The sequence below is a fragment of the Centruroides vittatus genome, unplaced genomic scaffold (assembly GCF_030686945.1).
Source record: "Centruroides vittatus isolate TY-2023 unplaced genomic scaffold, ASM3068694v2 contig_884, whole genome shotgun sequence".
Taxonomy (NCBI): Eukaryota; Metazoa; Arthropoda; class Arachnida; order Scorpiones; family Buthidae; genus Centruroides; species Centruroides vittatus.
Genome location: NW_027122576.1, coordinates 238686 through 258876, shown reverse-complemented (window position 1 = coordinate 258876; position 20191 = coordinate 238686). Strand labels below are relative to the sequence as shown.

General features: G+C 34.8%; 2 protein-coding genes across 7 annotated transcripts in view; one reads left to right on the top strand and one right to left on the bottom strand.

The window, feature by feature from the left end:
- Nucleotides 1-1830: 1830 nt before the first annotated feature.
- LOC136983625 (TBC1 domain family member 2B-like) overlaps nucleotides 1831-20191 on the bottom strand; it is a 129563-nt gene continuing 111202 nt past the window's right edge. For 3 of the 5 annotated variants that reach the window (XM_067280421.1, XM_067280420.1, XM_067280423.1), the window contains 16 exons: nucleotides 20041-20130; nucleotides 19831-19955; nucleotides 19535-19745; nucleotides 7564-7743; nucleotides 4967-5095; nucleotides 4805-4883; nucleotides 4631-4722; nucleotides 4463-4560; nucleotides 4248-4365; nucleotides 3603-3736; nucleotides 3318-3513; nucleotides 3056-3232; nucleotides 2618-2978; nucleotides 2377-2537; nucleotides 2220-2304; nucleotides 1831-2144 (listed from right to left, as the gene is read on the bottom strand). In XM_067280421.1, coding sequence (XP_067136522.1) covers nucleotides 2940-2978; nucleotides 3056-3232; nucleotides 3318-3513; nucleotides 3603-3736; nucleotides 4248-4365; nucleotides 4463-4560; nucleotides 4631-4722; nucleotides 4805-4883; nucleotides 4967-5095; nucleotides 7564-7743; nucleotides 19535-19745; nucleotides 19831-19955; nucleotides 20041-20130 — 1668 coding nt within the window. In that variant the 3' untranslated portion in view covers nucleotides 1831-2144; nucleotides 2220-2304; nucleotides 2377-2537; nucleotides 2618-2939. Of the gene's footprint in view, nucleotides 2145-2219; nucleotides 2305-2376; nucleotides 2538-2617; nucleotides 2979-3055; nucleotides 3242-3317; nucleotides 3514-3602; nucleotides 3737-3833; nucleotides 4058-4247; nucleotides 4366-4462; nucleotides 4561-4630; nucleotides 4723-4804; nucleotides 4884-4966; nucleotides 5096-7563; nucleotides 7744-19534; nucleotides 19746-19830; nucleotides 19956-20040; nucleotides 20131-20191 lie in introns of those variants that run through there. The other 2 variants (XM_067280422.1, XM_067280424.1) reach the window with 2 other exon arrangements.
- On the top strand, nucleotides 13847-19498 carry LOC136983626 (protein scabrous-like). 2 transcript variants are annotated; one of them, XM_067280425.1, is made up of 6 exons: nucleotides 13847-13941; nucleotides 15770-16673; nucleotides 17309-17353; nucleotides 17451-17505; nucleotides 17596-18453; nucleotides 18542-19498. In XM_067280425.1, the coding sequence occupies exons 2-6, from the start codon at nucleotides 15951-15953 to the stop codon at nucleotides 19144-19146; spliced, it is 2286 nt and encodes a 761-aa protein (XP_067136526.1). In that variant the 5' UTR covers nucleotides 13847-13941; nucleotides 15770-15950; the 3' UTR covers nucleotides 19147-19498. The 2 variants fall into 2 exon arrangements, with proteins under 2 accessions (XP_067136526.1, XP_067136527.1); XM_067280426.1 differs by lacking the exon at nucleotides 13847-13941 and having other exon boundaries at nucleotides 15733-16673.

Genomic DNA, 20191 nt, shown 5'->3' with positions numbered 1-20191 from the left:
CAATAAAGGAAACTCTTGATGCTCTGAGAAAAATGTCCGTTAAGAATGAAAACTAACTGGAGTTAAGAGCGTCAAAACATAAAGAAACAGTCGAAATTTCTCAGATTTTTTTATAGTATATTAATTTTCTATTGTTAAAATTTATTTTATCACATAATTTGTTTTGTTAAACAGTGTTTAATCAACTTTTAAAAATATCCGGCAAATAAGAACTTCACAGGATATAAAAGCAGTTCTTCTTTGGGTTGCAATTTTTCGATTGCAGACCTATACATTACCACTAGTCCGTCCGTCCGTCCGTCCGTCCGTCCGTCCGTCATTCGTTAATCACAAGAACGGATTTAGATGAAAATCGAGACCGGATATGGCAAGCTATGTACGAACTTCCGGTTCGGACCGGAAGTGGGGTAATTTTTTAAATTAAAAGCTGATTAAAAATTGCAGCCCGGCATTGTGATTATGCCACAATAATATACATTCGATTTTTCTACAATAGTTTTAAATAAGTTGGTTTATTTTTATTTTAAAAATTAATTTAATAATATATCATCCATTAAAAAAAATGTAACAAGGATCTGTTATATCTCCCAATAAAATATTTTGTATCGATAATATATAATATTGGGCAAGAATATTATCGCGAAAGTGGAATAATTACGTAGAAAATTTGTCACAGAAATAGTATAACTTATTGTTTATAAAAATAAATATTAAAAATTCGAATCAATAGAATTAATATATCGAAATTTTAATTAGTGGTTAATATAATAATTCTAAATGATTAATTAAAGTATATATTAAAAAAACATGTGAATCGTTATCTTATTTTTTAATCTCTAGTCATGTAGATCATTCACGTGATTTGATAAAAGGTCCATTTGATAGTTAACATTGTTATAAATTGCATCTATTGTGAGATGTGTGCTATTTTTATCTCTTAAGAATGTACTTCGAACACGTTTAAAAAGTGAAAGTAAATTGAATGGTATTATAGTTAAATAAAATTTCATGAAATATTTTGGCCCACCAGTCGATAAAGTCACTGGACTAAGCTGGTCGTGGGTTCGTGCCTGGTCTTGCCACGTGGACTTTCTTCACGTTAGTAACAACTAAATAGGGTGCCCATAGGAAGCGGGCATAAATAGCGGCCTTCTTCCTATGGGACCAAAAAAGGCCCACAGAAGGGAGGCATTCCTCACTCGGTAGATCGCCCACGTGCGCTTCGCCTAATACAAATAATCTAACCCTCGAAATATTTCGATTTATTTATGTTTCATTTTGATACTGGACAGAATTTTAGATTTTTATTACGAAACTAAATTTTTAAAAATTTTTTTGTAGTTTTCTTTGTAAAATCTATGGATATGTGTTAAGTAATGTATACTGATCCCATTGTGAAGCCTGGTGTAGCGTACACCGTGCTATACTCTACACAAGGCCTCACAATGGGATCAGTATCGACCCCTCAGTGGTGGACAAAACTCTGCAAATATAGAAAATATATTATTAAAGATTTGACATATTTTTCCCCTCAAATAAATTTAGGGTGGACATTTTCAAAAATTATGTAGGAGGCTGTTGCACGTGTGTAATATAAATAATACTGAATGGCTTAGAGGGGAAAAATTTTTCCCTAAAGGGGAAAGGTCCCTGTTAATCAATAAATCCATAATTTAGCTTTTAAACTTCTTTATTTTACATTAAATTATTTTATAATCAGTGGTTTTACCGTAATTTTAAGTAATAAATATTAAAAATAAATGTTTTGAAACTTTTTAAACACTAAATTATTACATTTAGCTCCTCAAAAAGAATTCTTTTCTGACTGAATTAATAATTTAAAACCTATTAAATTTTTTATTTCAATTTTGTCCCTTTCTGTCTCACTTTAACAAGATACATAAATGTTTAATATATATTTTTATATTCTATTTTTTATTTTCCAGGTAACTTGAAAACAACGTTTGTACTTTGTTGATTCCGCTTAATTCGATTTTCTCGGCCATCGACTTTTTCCTGGTTTTTATAAAAGATGAACCAGCTGCACCCACCACACTGTTGCTGAACATTTTCTGATCTGAAAGCGAAGATTGCTTGGGTGTAATTGGACAAATGTCTAATATTTGTTTGCCTGTCCACAGCATCTGAGAAGATAAGAGATAAGCACAAAATAAACAAGTTGAAGGAAGAAAAGAACCGAAATAAAATAAAAAAATTACCTTCCCTTCTCTGCTCCACTTCATCACTGCATCCTCCTCTCCGTAAAGACCGGCACACGATATAAAATTTACTTCGTTGTTGCACCTAAACCAAAGGAAATAAGCGAATGAAAAGTTTAAAAATTAGATAATTATGTTTTAAAATTTGGATCCTTACTTGACGTCCAGAAGGCATTTAATCGGTTTATCTCCAATTTTAATTTTCTCTTTTATTACAAGTTCGAGACAATAGAGATAATCAATGCTATTAAACGAAACCAAACTGACTGCTGGAGTTAAATTAGCAGGCTGAAAGCTTATCTCTTTTCCTTCAATTACCTGCAGAAAAATGAAAATGATGGTATTTTATATTCTTTCTGTCATTTTATAAACCTTTATAAACCTAAACTAGGACTTACAAGATCGCTTTTGTTTGCTAACGAAAGCGATTTACATTCCGCTAGATCAGTTTTATTGTCTCGAGCCGCATAAAATCCGCACCCTTGACGCAAATCGACTGAGGAAATGCTATTATTTTCCGCATCATCTAATTGCCTCGGTTTATTTTTGTAATTTTCTAATTCTAAGATTAGAGAATTTCCTAAGAGCTCTCGAGATGTTTGCAGACTCTCTCCTAATCGCGGAGGAGCTGATTCACCTCGTGGTTGCAGAGTAATCGTTAATTCTTGATCGATATCGTTTTCGGTTACGTCGAAAGGCAACGAAATTTCACTTGTAATTCTAAAAATTTTCAGATCTATCTAGAGGTCCTGCTTCATCCTAAATGCAAATTAATTCGCCATTCAATAGAAATTCTCTTATTGAAAGCCAACTAAGTATTCAATTTACGGACAAACCTCAATGTTTTCTCCAACCGATTCGTAAATTGAGGATCCTGTGTAACTAATACTTCGCGAAATTTTCTTCTCTACGTCATATATTAATAACGATCCATCAGAAGTGCCAACAATGACGCCATTGTCGATGGGAAGAATGGCATTTATATGCATGGGCTGAAGAAACGAATCGTCTTCCTAAAATTTCTAAACTTGTAAATAATTTTTAAAATATTCAAAGGAAAAAAATAAATAAATAACGTAGCATTAAAAATGCACTTACCTTAGAAGAGTGACACGTGGGCCGATTATGTTTGACGTCAAAGATAAGTTTGCACGCTAGTGTATGAGAGTCCCAAACGTGCAATATGGAGGATCCTCTGACTGAAGTCCAGATATTATCCCCATTCCACACTAAATTCGAAATGTGGTCCATATCATTGCATGTAATTTGTAATTGGTTCAAAGTATCCAACGTTCTGCGTTTGGAACAGAGATTTAATTATGCAATTAATATTCTTCAATATTGCAATTTTTAATGGTTATTATTTATTAATAATAAAATAACCTGGAATTCAGGATGAATATACGATTTCCACACGCACATAAAAGTCTCCAGTCTAATTCCAAGAGACACGAAACGGGACTAGAACCTATACTTATGTAAAATACTTCTTTCTTCTTTCCTGTTTCATAAATATTCTGCAAATGGGAAGAAAAAATAATATAAAAAAATCATTTGTTAATTTCTAAACTTCTATTTTCTTTAATAAATATATCTAAGCGACTATTAACTTCATTATCCATTTCTCTGTGAATAGGGATGAGACAATGTGACACGTGGGCTATCTGCCAAGGGGGAAAGCCTTCCGTCAGCACTTTCTATAGAAACTGGACCCTATTTAGGTGTTACGCACGTGACACCGTTAAACTCCACGTGGTCAGTCCGGATTGATGCGAACCCGCGACCAACTACCAGCACCCAGCAGCCGAGTGGTGGGCACCATTTTTTATCTTTTCATTCTTAAATTAGATCAAATTTTAACACAAATTATCTAGTATTGTAGAAGTATAAGTCTATCCAATACGGCAAATTTTAATTAAATAATAAAACAAAAATTACAAATATTAACTATTTTATGACACTCTTCCTCTCGAGTACCATAAAATAATCTTTATTAAAAATTTAATTTACTCAAATTAAGCAATTTACCTCGATCACACCTAACGTACCATCGGCGAGGCCCGCATATATTACATTAATTTCCTCTTTATTTCGGTAGTGTAAACAAAGGACGGAATCACTTAATTTCACTTCCGATAATAATCTCCTATAAAATTAGAAAAATTTCTTTTATTATTGCACGTAATTCCTCGGCATATAATTAGAAGTGATTAAATTTTACACGGGTTTACGCAAACACTAACCCATTTTTGTTATCGTACATCTGTACCACGCTCGACACTGTACCCAGAAGCAAGATGTCCGACGTTGCAGAGTGCATACATATAATGCGGGATTCACACTAAAATATCACATTTTTTAAATATTTATTCGGTTAGAAGAATAATTAATAGTAAAATTCGTCCCTTCACCTCTATGTTTAATTTATACATGATGCAATCTTCCGCATTGATTTTAATCATCTGAGAGCCGTTGGTGTGACAATACGCCAACCACAGTTTGTCTGGACGTGAAAAACACGAAATTTTAGCAATATTTCTGTGTTCTAAACACATAAATATTTATATAATTGCAATTAACCTAACTGTTATCGTATACGGTAGCACAATCGATGCAAGGCCTGCTGGTCGCACTTAATTTCCAATCGATCATCATTTCAGGAAGCTTAAAAACAATTATACTAATTAAATTACTTACTTATTTATTTTTTTAAATGGTAAACACACTAATTTTATGCTTAATTATACCATATCTGCGAAGGATTTTCTCCTCCTTTCTCTTTTTTTCGAGCTATCTTTTAACATTTTTGCATAATAAGTTTGTTTAGTCGCTAAGTCGGATCTTCTTGGAAATGGATGGAAATCTTCAAAGGCCACCTGAAAAATAAATAAATAAATAACAAATAATGCTTTCACAGCCTGGCAGTTCGAAAATCGAGACAAATAAATTAGCTTCTGGATAACAAATTCAACAAAAAAAAAAAAAAAAAAAAAAAAACACAGGTTTACAGAGGTCTTACTGTATTCTTGTCCTTTCTACGTAACGAATTATACTAAATGTGAAAAGGTAAAGGTTCGTTTAATCAGTGGCGGATTCCCAATGGGCACACTAGGGCCTCATCGTCTCGAAGAGGCCTCAAATATTATATAGCAGAAAGATATTTTAAATATCTTTAAAAAACTCGTTATTATATAAGGGTTTTATTTGTCTTTTTAATATAAAAAATACATTTTTACGTAAAAGGCCTTATAAGAGAATTGCCCCAAGGGCCTCAAAGGAACATAATACGCTACTGTATTTAACAGATTATTTAATAGTAAAAAATCATAAAAACATTTTAATTATTTTAAAAACGTTCGTAATTTTACTATTTGTTATATATACAGTAAAACCTGTGTAAAGCGGAATCGCACGGTACCCAATGTCTTTTCCGGTTTGACAGGTTTCTATTTTTTATTTAACATTAAAAATCGCTCTGTTTCGAAGAATTTTTTCTGTTTAGGTAAGTTTTCCGTTTAGGTAAATTTATACTGTGAAACCGTTTTAGACAGGTTTCTCAGCATAAATTTCTTCAAAACGTACTTCAAATTATTCTTGTGATAGAGAAGATTTTTAAATTTCGCTTATCAATCATCAACCCCCGAAGAACAACTACAAACAGGAACATAAAAACGTGACCGTCGTTCGAAGGCGGTCGTTGTTTGGAGGTTCGAACTGTATACAAATGTAAATTAGAGTAGCCAGAATTTACTTGAGGCAGAGAACTTGAATTTACTTCAAGTAAATTCTGGCCACGCTAATGTTTTTTTATTTGGGTTTCCTGAAAAATATTTGTGTTTAATATTTAAAGTTTCGTACAAGTGATATATTACTTTGAAAATAAATTTCAAATACAAATATAAATCTATTTTAAATACGGTGTTTACTATAAATTATATTTTTCGATCAATGTATCATGATTAAGAGCTACTAAATTTTATATATTTAAAAATGTACCGAATCTTGTTTATTTTATATATCATAAAAATTTATTTGTTTACAATATTTATGTTCTGAGAGAAGTAGAAAAGAAGGTGGGCAAAAGACAGGTTGAGAATTAACATTTAGGAAACATTTAAAGGAGTTGCAGTTAAATGAGGAGATAAATTGTCATCATCCATCCTTTTATTATCTATCTCTCCATCATCCATCCCTCCATTACCCATCCTTTCATTATTCATCTCTTCATCGCCCATCCCTTTGTTATTCGTCCCTTCATCATCCATCACTTCGTTTTCTATCCCTTCATCATCCATCTCTCCAGCATCCACTCTTTCATTATCCATCTCTCCATCACCTATCCCTTCGTTATCCACCCCTTCGTCATCCATACCGTTATTATTCATTATTCATCCCTTTTCCCTATCACATAAGGAAAATGGGATGGATGATGATGATGATGATGATGATGATGACGACGACGACGACGACGACGACGACGTCAATATTTAGATTCATACACTAACGTATATATAATATACTATACGTAAATAAATATAAATTTAATTATAAAATAATGCGTTGTACTTTTTGATTATTAATTATATTTTTACATCAAACAACATATTTCAAATTTAATTTTAAACTTTCATCTCTCTAACTATTTAAAAATTTCTACACAGGCCTAATAAGTGTATAATTTCTTTACAAATGATTATAATTAATAATACACCAATCAATCCAAAGGAATTTCGTACCCCATAAAATGGCTACATTTAATTTGTTCTGACCTAAAAACTGCTCCTAGAAATTTCGGATAAACTTAATGAGAGGTCGCGACTTATAAATCGAAAAATACGGTAATTAACTTTTTCGTTTATTAACCTCTGCATATTAGCACAATACAATTTTATTAAGATGTTATCATTCTGCCAAGGTTAACATTAAAATGCATTCCACATGACGGAAGACTTGTCCTTGAAGATTTTATGATCATCCCTCCACTCATCCATTCACATACAATTTACTACAATATACCCAAGATTTATATTAATTCTATAAAAATCTTTAAACTTATTTTTAACGTAATGAAAAATAACAAAGTAAAAACAAAAATTCGCTAGTGTTATTCTAGAAATGTGATCTATAATTTTAAAATACCTTACTAGATGGCGCTATGAATTTCTTGTAACCTTTTGAAGTCACGTGATCGGCGCGGGGTAATCTTTTTTCCAAAAACATCACGCGACTACAACCATTAACACCGGATATAATTATATAAGATAGAATCTCACAAACGGGCAAGTAATTGCTAACTTAATGAAAAGAATCGGCGTTGTGTAATATTGATCGATTGCAAATTTACCTTTACCAAATCGTCGACGTTGTAACAGAATTTTGCGCATGCCTTCAATTGTCTCATAACAGAAACTGTGTCTTTCTTCTTGAGTATGGCCTCTTCTTGCATCTTGAGTATGGCTAAGGTGAAACGGAACAGAACTTTGGGCCCCTCCAATAAGAAGCAATCCCAGATACGAAGTAAAGTCTAGAATAACACATCAGAAACATAATCCATAATTAATAATTAATCTAAATCCATCCATCTCTGCTAATAGTACGGGTGTATGGTATATACCAGGGGTGGCCAACTTTTGTGCACATAAGATCTACTTTTTATCGTAAAAATGTGTCGCGATCGACTTGTTGTCATAGGATAATCTAAGTGAGGAGGGGGGAGTGTGAAATACATACTATGTTTATACACTGTTTCAGTACGAAGTGCACTCACTGCTTATGAGTCGAGTCATAACAGCATGCATACAGTTGCGTTCGGTTACAAATATAATATATTAAGTCAAGACATCGCTAGCGATCGACCAAAATTGGCTTGGCGATCGACCTGTCGATCGCGATCGACTTGTTGGCCGCCCCTGGTATATACCCACGTGGCCAAACTAGCTCGCGAGCCGCACGAGGTTCTTCTAGATCCTTATTAAGGCCTACTGTATATAGGTTTTGTATAAAATAGGATGCAGTTTATGGCTTCTATCGTGACAAGGTAGGGTCACCCCTGGTAATATACAGTATACTATAAGTATACTGTATTTGGTTTATATATTACGTATACGTACGGTTGTGTAATTGTTTGATGGTTAACAGAGATACAGTGAAAGAAAGCACTCATTAACGCCACGGGTGGTTACGCAAATTATGCTAATGTATGCAAATTTATCGGGTAATATTAATTAAAAGAGTTGAGAGCTGGAAAATGAATTATTTACGCTAACATTTACGGTTAAGTACGTGTGTAAATCGTTATCCTTAACTGAGATTCATAGTAATTAAATCTCGCGGACTGTATTCAAATATTTAATGAAACGAGAACGAAACGAGATAATGGCCGCCGTTGTCGTAAATTAGTAAGTCATTTGCGACTTCAATAAAGTACAGTATCTTAATGTAAATTTTGAATTAATAATAATTTATTACCGCGCCTTCATTTTTGTATCTTTGTACATAAGTAAACACGACCGTGTCCCGCTAGTTTTGGTATATTTTTTTTAACATGGAGGAACTTAATTAGATTTGCTCTTATCAGATTTACACTGCGTTAAATTTTTAAGAGGAAAATATCTATTAAAATGTATGCAGATTTTTCACGTATTATTTGAATATATTCATGTAAATTGAATCGCCGAAAAATAAAAATGAAAAAATGATTGATTAAATGGAAACGGTAAAACGGATTTAAAGGGAATTTTTTCCTCTCAAAATTGCATTTTTTAGGGAAATGATCCATTAATCATTCTGACAATTTATATTTCTTTTAAAGCAAAAACTTATAACAAATTTTAAGAAATTTTATAAGTTGTTTAGTTCTTAAACAATTCTGCAAATACCCTAAAATTATTCGAATCCATAGATGCAAATTTGAAATTAACATAACAAATCGGACACTAGTTTCAATTGTCCCAAACAATAGTGGCAATGGACGTTAATAAACGAAATAAATTCTAAAAATTTCTTACTCTAGTCGATTCTACTTTTTAAAAAATAATCCTCGAAAATTCGAAAAATAAATTTAGGAATTCGATAGTTGGGTAGACTGGCCCAATAGATTATATATTTTAGTAGTGGTGTAGGGCGCTTTTAATGATGCCGCCAACATTGTAAAAAAGGACTATAAAAATAGTGGCAAATTGATAGGGGTCTTTTAAGGTTACGTACTGTCTATTATTGTTCTATGGAAGACATTTTAATGGCCCGTTTCAACTCAGATCCAGATGGCACTTTTAGATCCGGCTCTGAGATCTTTACGCATTGCTCTTGATTAATTACGTGTAAATAAAATGATTATAATGCTTTTTAGGCTTCCAGTGAATAGAAGAGTACTTCTGAATAGAAAAAATTATAATAAAACGAAATTATTCGATATTTTATCTAAAAAAGATAGCCTGTATCGACTCGATCGATCGGTATCTTAGTTTTAGTTTACCAAACCATCTGTGTGATAGTTACAGCAATCTTTGTACCTAATGACCCTTGCTCTCGTCAGCGTATCCTCCACACACGAGTTGTCCAGCTGGATAATATGGAGCAAAATGAGGCCCACTTCCAGATGGCAAGTACAACCACTTAACCCTAATCTTAGGCTGGCGCATATCAGGCGTGAAGTCTACCGGAAATTGCTGTATAAGTGGACACCTATAAATGGCCCACTACAAATGGTGATGGAGAATGAAATTAATGAGTCGCTTTCTATACCCTTGACAAAAAGATTGTACCCTCATTTTTTTCTATCGTTTAATTCTATTTATTACGTATTGCAATCACAACAATGGTACATATCTGTGTTACAACATACATAATTACAATATTAATAAATTTCTTCTTGTGTTTAACCATTGGCATCACAGTTTTAATGTGCAGTAAATTCGCATTTCAACGGTAAAATTTAATTACAAAATAGTAATCTCGCATAATGGCATAATAGAGAATTAATATGGTGTTTAAATGTAAATTTTTTATGAAAATCTAATCTGATTATAGCCTTTGTAAACGGATTTTGATGATGTCCCCAGAGAATTCATTAGTAAAACTAAGCTTATTAATCTGAATTAGAAATCGAGCGGAACTTTGACAGTCGCTATTGTGACGTGCAACCAAGATTAACAGAGGGATGAATAATAAATGAAGTACTCTAACGACAATCTGTGAGGAGTATTTAAATCAACGAATTCCTACTTAACTCTTTGCCTTCGGGATATTGTCCATCAGTCGCACTCCTTTCTAAAACCTAATGATTTATTGTACAGAAAAATCATTAAAAATGTCGCATCCACCCACTTTAAAACGAATATTATTATATTTAACGAGAATAAAAAGCCTTATTTCTTATAATTTGCTATTTTTCTTTTAAAAATTTTAATTTATTATTTATTTATTTTATTTTATTTACAATTAGGACGTGTCCTATCACAATAGAATTTCTTCCCACATCAATATAACCGATAATATACAAAATATATACAGGACCGGCTGGAGGTTTTGTGGGGCCTGGGGAAAAGTTACTATCGGGGCCTTAAAATATTTACAAACAGGGATTTTTCTAAATCAAATTTTCTTAGAAATCTAAAAGCCCGGGCCCCTCTAAAGCCCAAAAAACCGACGTCCGAGCAGGCCTTCTATAAATATATAATTTTTTATATAATAGATACATATATGTATGCGTAGTTTGTATGTATTAAAGTATATGTGTTTGTATTTCCCGCGATAATTAGACTTCCGCAATAATTAAAAATAATGATATATTTTTTATTGACATTGAAATATAGCCTTATTTTTTTATTTAAATTTTAATTAATATTAATTTATGCAGCTAATTTCAAAACTTAACGTTATTTCGGATGTTGAAGTGTGATTTTTTTCAACATTTCATGGAAAATTTGGCGTTGATAAGAGATGTAACACGAAGCGAACACTTCGTTTTTTTTTTCTGGAGACAATTCATAAATATTCTGAAGAACAGTAGAAACACAGTTCAAGGACCAGAACTGGAGAGAATAACAGATATATAACCAGCTGCTTCCAAAATAAATTCTAGTCATGTTTTATACAAACTTGAAAAATGATACTCAAATCGAAACTAGACCACAGAGAATAATGGGATAAAAAATCAATACCTTTGGAATTTTAAGAATGAAGAGAAAATTCTAAAATATGTCCAAAAAAAAAAAAAATCAAAGAAAGTCTAAGTCTCTTGGAAAAGTCCAAAAGCCCTTGGTAAAATCCAAGTTTACATCGGACTTTGTTAAGAATTGCACTAAATTCTACAAAAATTTTCAGAGATTTAACCGGAATCATTAGACATAAAAACATTTCAAAAAGCATTATCAATGTAAGATGTAATAGCGATAACAAGTCAAAATTAATCATTTGAATCCACAAGTAATAAGCATAAAAAGCGCACAGACTTTCTAATGTTGAAGAAGTCTGCCGCTTAAGGTTTTACGGCATTATTATTAAGGAAAGTAAAAACCAGACTAAAAAATAACGTTCATTTGAATAATGGTTTGACAGCATTAACCACCGCTCTTAGTTATTTTTATTATTTCGATACAACCATCATCTCGGAATTTCACTCTTCCATGCCCCAAGGAAGATGCAAAATGGCCGACTTTATTACCATTAAAATAAATAAATAATTTTTTAAAAAAATTCTTTAATCGATTTAATTGAATTCTCGTATGAAATTTACTTCTTATAATTTAAAACAGTATAAAAATAATTAAACCCATTAATTTTTTTTCATATTTTTATCAGAAACATGGCGACGAAATTGGATGTCCCTTTGAATTAAAATAGAAAAAAAATATATAGAAAATATTTCTGACATTAAAAATCATTTCTAAATAAGTCAAATCTAAGTGGAATTTTATTCATGAAGGTATTTAAACAATTATTTTAATGGTGTAAAGAAGATCATTAAACAAATAGACGTGTACACGAAAGAACGTGGTAAAAAAACGAAAACAAATTCGAACTACTTATTAATGATTCGTCGGACATATAATTTGTCAATTTTAGATAAAATGGCCCCTCGTAAGTTAACCTTTGGTACGATAACCTTCGTTAGAAACGCATTGAAGGTTACCGTAACAAGGGTCGAAATGTTAAAGGTTATCGCCTTACTAGAAATGCCAGAATAAATAAAAAAAAAAAAAAAAAAAAAAAAAAGCTGTGTTTTCGGATAAACAATTAGATTTTGTACACTAATTTACCTAATTAAATTAATCTTATTTAATTATTTTTAAAGTTTTCTTCATTAAGTACGCCCACTCATAAGGGAAAGCCAATTATATTGTGTTACAAATCACAACAAAGTGTTGTGATTTGTACTTTGACAGTTCTCAACGGGACACCAGCTAATTGATGGATACGCGCGCGCTTAACAATTAACCAAAATAAAATTAACACGTTTATTTTTACACGTAGTGTATAGTATACGAGTGTAGTGGAGTAGATAGCATCTGTTTTTACCCGTAAGGGATGGCAGGTGTGATTTCTGGTTCAGATACGAAGCAAACTTGTAACGTTGGCCAGAACTGTCGGAATTTTCCCCCTGATGGCAAGGGTTGGAAACCAATTGAAAGACATCTGCCTCCGAAGATAATCTGATGTGTAAGAGCAGATGTCGAATTTAAACTCATTTATTTCCTGTTTATCCTAGAAAAGCGACCCTCGTTATTACGCAACCTCGTCGTTACGTTTAACCGAAGTAATACGTGATATGGACGTATCTCCGAATCTTAACCGATTTCTTTCTTTATTTATTTTACTTGTTTAGTGTTAGAGCCGAGAAAAATTGCCTGGTGTTTATTTTATTTTATTAAAATTGCTGCAGTTAACAAACAAATTTCTCAATTGGTCAGAAGGGATGGCGAGCTAGTAGGAAGTTGAAAGGCTGGTATTTACTGTAGATAGAGCACGAACCACCTGGTCTCTTTATACTCCCCATAAGGGGGCAGGTGGAGCGACCATCTGGCATTGTCCTAGTTGCCACGTGTCCACCAGATCCCCCAACGATCATATTATCCTTTGATAGAGAACGCAGACGATACACTATACCGCATAGACAACGCATGTTCCAAGCTATTCAAGTATCCGAGAGAGATTTCCCTTTACAAAGAAATCGTTGTACGGCCTTGTTAAATTTAATATATGTGCTTGCCAGTTGATAGTTTCCAAAGAATCTTCTTATTTGTTTGCACCGAACACGAGTGGTCGTGTAGAGTTCTTTTAATAAAGCGTAACTACCTCGTCGAGTTATTAAAATAAAAAAGGTAACAACCGAGTAGACCGGTTACAAAACGAACATTTAAATTAGTAATTCCCTCATTCAAACCAAATAATTCTAGAGATTTTTTAATAATTAACGCTCTGGGTACGCATCCTTCTTTTAATTACATAAATGTACGCTTGTTACTTTACAATTAGACAACGTCTAACGATATCATCTGTGATATAACTATTCAAGGATATCAAGAATTCGGTTCTCAAGGTCTGCAATGAAAGCTGAAAGTAAAATAAATAATCACACTCGTTACTTGACGTGTATTCATTTTTTTCCCTACATTAGCGATTTCGTTTCTCGTTTGTTTCGAGTGGACAACCTCGCACCTACCTACTTCTATATATATTGGAATTTCGATCGATTTTCGCAGCAAATCTCCAAGTAACATCGGTAAGGAACATTTCAGCTGACTTGACAGTTTATTTAGAAATAATAATATTCATAGATTTTTCTTTTTTTCTCCGGGAAAACTTTTTAAAGTGGCTTGCGTTTTTCGAGTTGCTTCGCTCGGATGCCACCAGCAATAACTCATCTCGGCCAAGTAGATAATTTGTTCGCCATTGGAAACAATGTAGCGAGTTCGAAGTAACCGACGAATATAAATCGCGAGCATTCGGATGTTTGTGGTGTGGCGGGACGAAGAGGAAGTGTAACGAACACAAACAATAGGAACGAGGGGAAGGAAAAAGAAACGAGGAATTCAATTAACGAAAAGATTTTGATAAAACACTCTACTGGTTCGTATCATGCAAAGGAACATGCAACGACCTTCCTATTACTATGTATCTACGCACGCCAAAAACAATCGTATTTCCCTGTCTAGTTTTTTTAGTTCACCCTCTTGTTATTTCTTCAGATAAGGCGAACGAACCGGAGCCACAAAAACCAGACAAAAGCAGCCACACCACCTGGACGGCAGCTGCCTCAACACCCCTCCTCAAGATTACAATTTGTTCTCCGCTCCGACTCCAGCTGGCCGTGACGTCATAATAGCCACGTGACTGGGACACGCGCCTCATTGTTGAGTCGACCCCTCGACAACCGTTCCAAACTGCATTGTAAAACATTTTTAAACTTGGACCGCGTTACCATCTGCGGCCACACATCCAACCCAATCAACGTATCGGTTTTTGGCTCAGTCTGCCGCATTTGCATCTCGGAAAATTCGATATCTCAGCGTAAAACTATTTGGCGGGTCAGACGGAGATTAAAGAAAAACAACACCCGCGAGAATTATCAAAAAATTCAGGATCTTCGGTAAAGATTTTTACAACGTGGCATCTGCGAAATTCTTTTTTATCTTTAGTAAATTAAGCGGCGCTTCTTAACGAGTAGTCCAGAAATGAATGAAAGGCAAAACTTGCCAAAAAACTGACCCAACGAGTATTTTTATATACCTATCACATTAACACGAAAACAGGGAGGAGAAACATGCCTAGGATTGGATTATTTATCCTCATTTCTTACATCTAAACCTCTTAAGATTTCCCGTGTTACATCTATTTTTTACTTCCAATCGGATTTTATCAATTCTAATTGATTATTAAATACAATCTAGCAATTGTATGTAAGAAACCGCGCCGATATCTAATTTTATCGTTTAATTCCATCGACAGTTAGTAGCGTACTTAACAGAGTAAAACTGTGATTTATTCTACGAGCGGGGACATTGTCAGAGGTGAAATATGCGCATCAACTTGCAATAATGCAAATTTCATGCGTGTTTTTTAAACAGATCCGCTTTTAAGATGCTTTATCTAGTCGAAGACTTAACTGTCGCGTGCCTCAGATAGGAAAAAACTGACTTCAGAGGCAGGCTGTCGCTGAATGCAAGAGCTGGCGCACACCTGCCACTAAGAGCGATTGACCTTGGTTGAACGAAGCTAAGGGTACCAGCAGCCCTTGACAAATACTGTGGTTATCTACGAATATCTATATCCTTGGTCTGAAGGAAGTTCGTTTTAATTGTCCATTTTTCAATAAAACTCCGCTCCGGTATTGTGTAATCGTCAATTAACGCTCCCGATGAATGCGCGCATTCATTAGGAGCGTCGGGGAAAAATTCGGCTATTAAAATCGTTACGTAGGAAATTTTATTATAATTACTCGTATCCGATTTATCGAGCCGGAAAGGTTAGCGGACGAGCGGTTACTTTAGATAAGAACCCGCATTATACGTGCAGAGTACTATTGACAACAGTTAATTTCTATTCTTTAGACTAGTTCGGAAACTGCTAAGAAAGGGGAGGAGTCCCAATCCAGATCGGCAGCCAGGCACGCGCAGGGAGAGCAGAAGCATCTGCTAGCCACGTGCCTCCAGCTGGGGCATCATCAGGCAGCTGTCGACCATCTCCTTTCCGCTATATAAGGAACGAGACCGACTGACCGGACCAGTTAGTATGAAAGAGCGCGAAAGGATGTTGAGGTGGTTGTACGTAATATCCAGCTTGGCCGTTTGGACGATTATTTCGGCCGATGGTAGCGGCAACACCAGGCAGTTAGCCCGTTTGGTCAACGACTTGCAGAGCCAGTTGACCATACTACAAAAGGAACACGCGGAAGACCAAGAAACAATTAGGCAATTAGAGAAGTTACTAAGTGCCAAGTCGCCTAACGACGGACTGGAAAATTTGGAATTACAGTTGAAGGAATTGAAACGTAGCCTTAGTGAAATTGTTAAATCTCCAGTAACCAGAGGGAGTGCCGACGTAACCGATATCAGAACCGAAACTACCACTCTGAGAAATCAGCTACAGCATCTCAGACAAGAGGTTTCCACTCTACAAGCCAGACAGGAGGAGAGCAACGTGGTTTTCGGACAGCTGAGGACTACCCAAATCACTACTAAATGGCTTCAGAGGAAAGTAGACGAGCTGAGATCCGAAATACGAGAAGTGGCGGCGGTTCTCAACGTCTCCAGTGGCTTGAACCAACTTCAGAAGTTCCATTCCAATCTGGAACTTTTGAAATCGGACTTTCGAGCTCTCAGAAGAGATTACGATCAGATGGTTGCCTCCCAGGAAAGAGAAAACGCGGGTTTAATCCAACTGAAACAAGATGCTGCCGAGCTGAGAAAGATAATGCAGAGATTGGCACTGAACAATCAGCGCTTAGACCAGCAGGTAACTAGAAAAATAATTTAACTTATAGATTTTAATAATGACGCGTCGTAAAAATAGATATATTTTTTTCTTAGTTTATTATATATATTTTACGCGGTCCTAGAAATTCCTCCTTTTTTTCGACGTATACACGTCGATCGAGAATAGCTACTGTAAAAACGACAGGTGCAGAACGGAATTTAGCCCTGGGGCTTGGCCTCAACTGTTACTTGCTTTCGTGCAACTAAACTTGGCACAAGTCCCTATCGGGTCTGATTGTCTCTATCGACGACTCCCCGCTAAGAAAATGTGCCAAAGAATATTTAATATCGGCAGCGAGAGAATAAATTTTGTATTTTTATTGCCACTCGTTCGCTTTAAAATTCGCTGCAAAGTGCCCCTCTGATATCTGCACTGGGAGACACGCTCGTACGAAATTACAAATTGCCCTCCCCCTTTTATGCATTTGAGTAGTTAAAAAAAAGGGTCGAAATTAAAGGAAAATATAAATTATAACTCTAAATGAATCGTGAAATATTTTTAAATCGAGTAAATGTGTTACGGTTCACCTTGAAATGCCTTAAGTAACTTTGTATATACATCAAGTAGACATTCGATTGTCCCGATTTTTACGTTGGCCATCTGTTGTTTTTCAGGTGGAGGACCTGGATTCAATGAGGCAAAAGGTGCTGAACAAAAAGGTAAGTCGTCTCTACTTAAACTTGTTTGAAAATTCCAAACACGATAATAATATATTCGATTATTTTAAGTAAATTTATTCCCTTTTGTTTCCTTTAGAATAACGAAATCGAATTTTATAAAATGGGTGAGGAGCACGAGTATAATGGGCATGGTAAGTGTTAGTATATACGAATTTATATTTATTATAACAAATATCATATTTCCCGTGGGCTAATCGTTTATTATTTTGAATTAATTTCAGAAGAAAACATGCACCGTCACAGACACCACAGACACATAAAGTCCGAGTTATCGAAGATGAAGGAAATCTTGAGAAGTTTAGAAAGAAGCCAAATTGCTAACGAGAAGGAAATGGATTCCCTGCGGACCAATTATAAAAACTTAAACATGACGGTGGAACAGTTGAAGAAAAATTCGGATCACCTGAAGAGCCAATCGAGATCTCTGCAAACAGAACAAGGAATTCTCAGACGTCAAGTCGGAGAAGTTTTGGAGAGTGTAAACAAAATGGAAGACACGACGGGGAAAAACAGCGCCGCCATAATTAACATGACCGAGACGGCGGGTGGAGTAGATAAGTTGCATTCGTCCACCATGCAACTGTTCGAAGCGCTGGAAACTATCGAAGGAGAATACGGAAATAACATAGGAGAGCTTCAGAAAGAAGTGTCCAAATTAGAATTTAACGTGGCACAGATCCAGTCTTCCTTCCAGGTGATTCGACAAGAACAGTCGAACCACCGGGACATGTTGAAAATGTTAAAAAAAGACATGTCTCTGAACCAGCTGCAAAGTCAAAGGAACCATATCGAATTAACTTTGCTTCAGACGGAACTGCTGAATCACACTTTGCAATCGTGCAAAACTCTCAAGTCTGAACTGCTACAAAATCGAGTTAAGACGTTGGAAGGAAGAATCGATCGAGTTTATGCAGAACTTCGCCTGAAAGTCGACACGGATGCTACAAATCAATGGAAGAATCAGCAGAAAGCATTAACGGAGGAAGTAGAAAAGGTTAATTCCCTGCTGCCATCTGTCGAGCAGAGAGAAGAAAATTTGGAGAAGCAGATTAAGAAGTTCGTTCGAAGACTTCCCAGAGGTAATTACATATTACATTACACTAATGTAACTAATTTAATCATAATTTAAATTTATGTAAACTAATTACGATTAATTTTTAAATCCAGATTGCTCCTCGGTCGAGAGCAAAGAGAGTAAAGTGAATCTGATCCACATCCCCGGGCTCTCGGATCCGAAAGAAGTGTTCTGTGATACGAAAACTGACGGAGGACGGTGGACAATTATACAGAAACGACAAAACGGGGAGGTCCAATTCGATCGCAAGTGGGATGCGTACAAAGCGGGATTTGGAGATGCAGAAAACGAGTACTGGATAGGAAACGAAGCGCTTCACTTAATGACAAGCAGCGACAATTACACCCTTCGTATCGACATGTGGGATATGTTCGGCCGTTACAAATACGCCCAATATAACATGTTCCTGGTTATGAGCGAACACGACGGTTACAGATTAGCCATCGGTGCATACAGCGGTAACGCCAGTAACGCATTAGAGTACCATAACAGCATGGAGTTCAGCACCTCCGACAGAGATAACGACGCCAGTAACACCAACTGCGCCATGTATTACTCTAGCGGATGGTGGTATAATCACTGTCAATTTGTCAACATTAACGGCAAATATAAAATCGGACTGACTTGGTACGACATCGACAGTCACGAATGGATCCAACTAAAGAAAGTGGAAATGAAGATAAGGCCGAGAAGGTAACAGGTTCTACCTCTATCGTCCCGCTTTTTTTATTTATGAGTGCCAAACACGTAATGTTTAATCATGCAATAGGATTTACCTTCGCCATTAAAATACGAAAAAATTGTAAAATGGACATTTAAATATCGAAGGTTTATCTCAAAACATTTGATAATTTATTAACATTTTTTTACATTAAAAAAAACCTCGTGGGATTTAATCATCCCTAACCTTATCCTAGAGTGTACAGCCTATTGTGATTACGTTGTATATAAGTTGCTTGTATACATTCCTCGTAAATACGATCATTGTGAAATAGTAATGTACATATTGTATTTAGGAAATATTTTAATTAATAAAATAATTAAGTATATTTACTGTATAGAATATATAATTGTGTCGTCATTACCTCGAATGGTACACAATCGAAGAATATCGACATGAACCAGTTAAGCGTTACGGTACGAAGATCGATATCCAAAGTTGATAGGTGACGGTATAAATTCGGTAATTTTTCTTTAATTAAATCTTTCAAAACTTCCTGATCGGCCTGTGCACCGATTAAACTCTGATCGAAGTAAGTAGCAGGAAAAAACTTTTCCGTTATCGCCACCAAACACCTGAAAAAATTCAAGATTCTCTTCAGAATTACATTTTCGGTAAATATATGAAGAAACGAGCTTTCATTTTCAATAGTAAAATTACCAGAATGCATCTTCGGGTTCAAATATCAGTAAACACATCCCAACTAAAAAATTCATCCCCTGGCAATATCCTAGATAAGGGTTATGGAGGCAAAAGGCCAGCAATACTTCCTCCAGTTTAATCACCTAAAATATACAGGATTTTTTAAAAAATTAAGTGCATACATTACTCGCTTCTTATCCTAAAAATTAAGAATAAAAAATGGATTACACCCTCAGATTTCGGCGTAGAAAAACGTGTATTATTGGGCATAGTACGCAATAAATCCAAAGCAATTTGTCTGTTATGGTACAAAATAATCTAAAATAAAAGTACAGTTAAGTTAAAGGATAGAAAAGTGTAAATTAATTCTATAGTGTCC

Excerpts from the sequence above, each read along its gene's own strand:
- LOC136983626 (XM_067280425.1), top strand. The coding sequence starts at position 15,951 with ATGAAAGAGCGCGAAAGGATGTTGAGGTGGTTGTACGTAATATCCAGC. Across the intron at positions 16,674-17,308 it reads ATCAGCGCTTAGACCAGCAG|GTGGAGGACCTGGATTCAAT; the intron begins GTAACTAGAAAA and ends GTTGTTTTTCAG. Across the intron at positions 17,506-17,595 it reads GCACGAGTATAATGGGCATG|AAGAAAACATGCACCGTCAC; the intron begins GTAAGTGTTAGT and ends AATTAATTTCAG.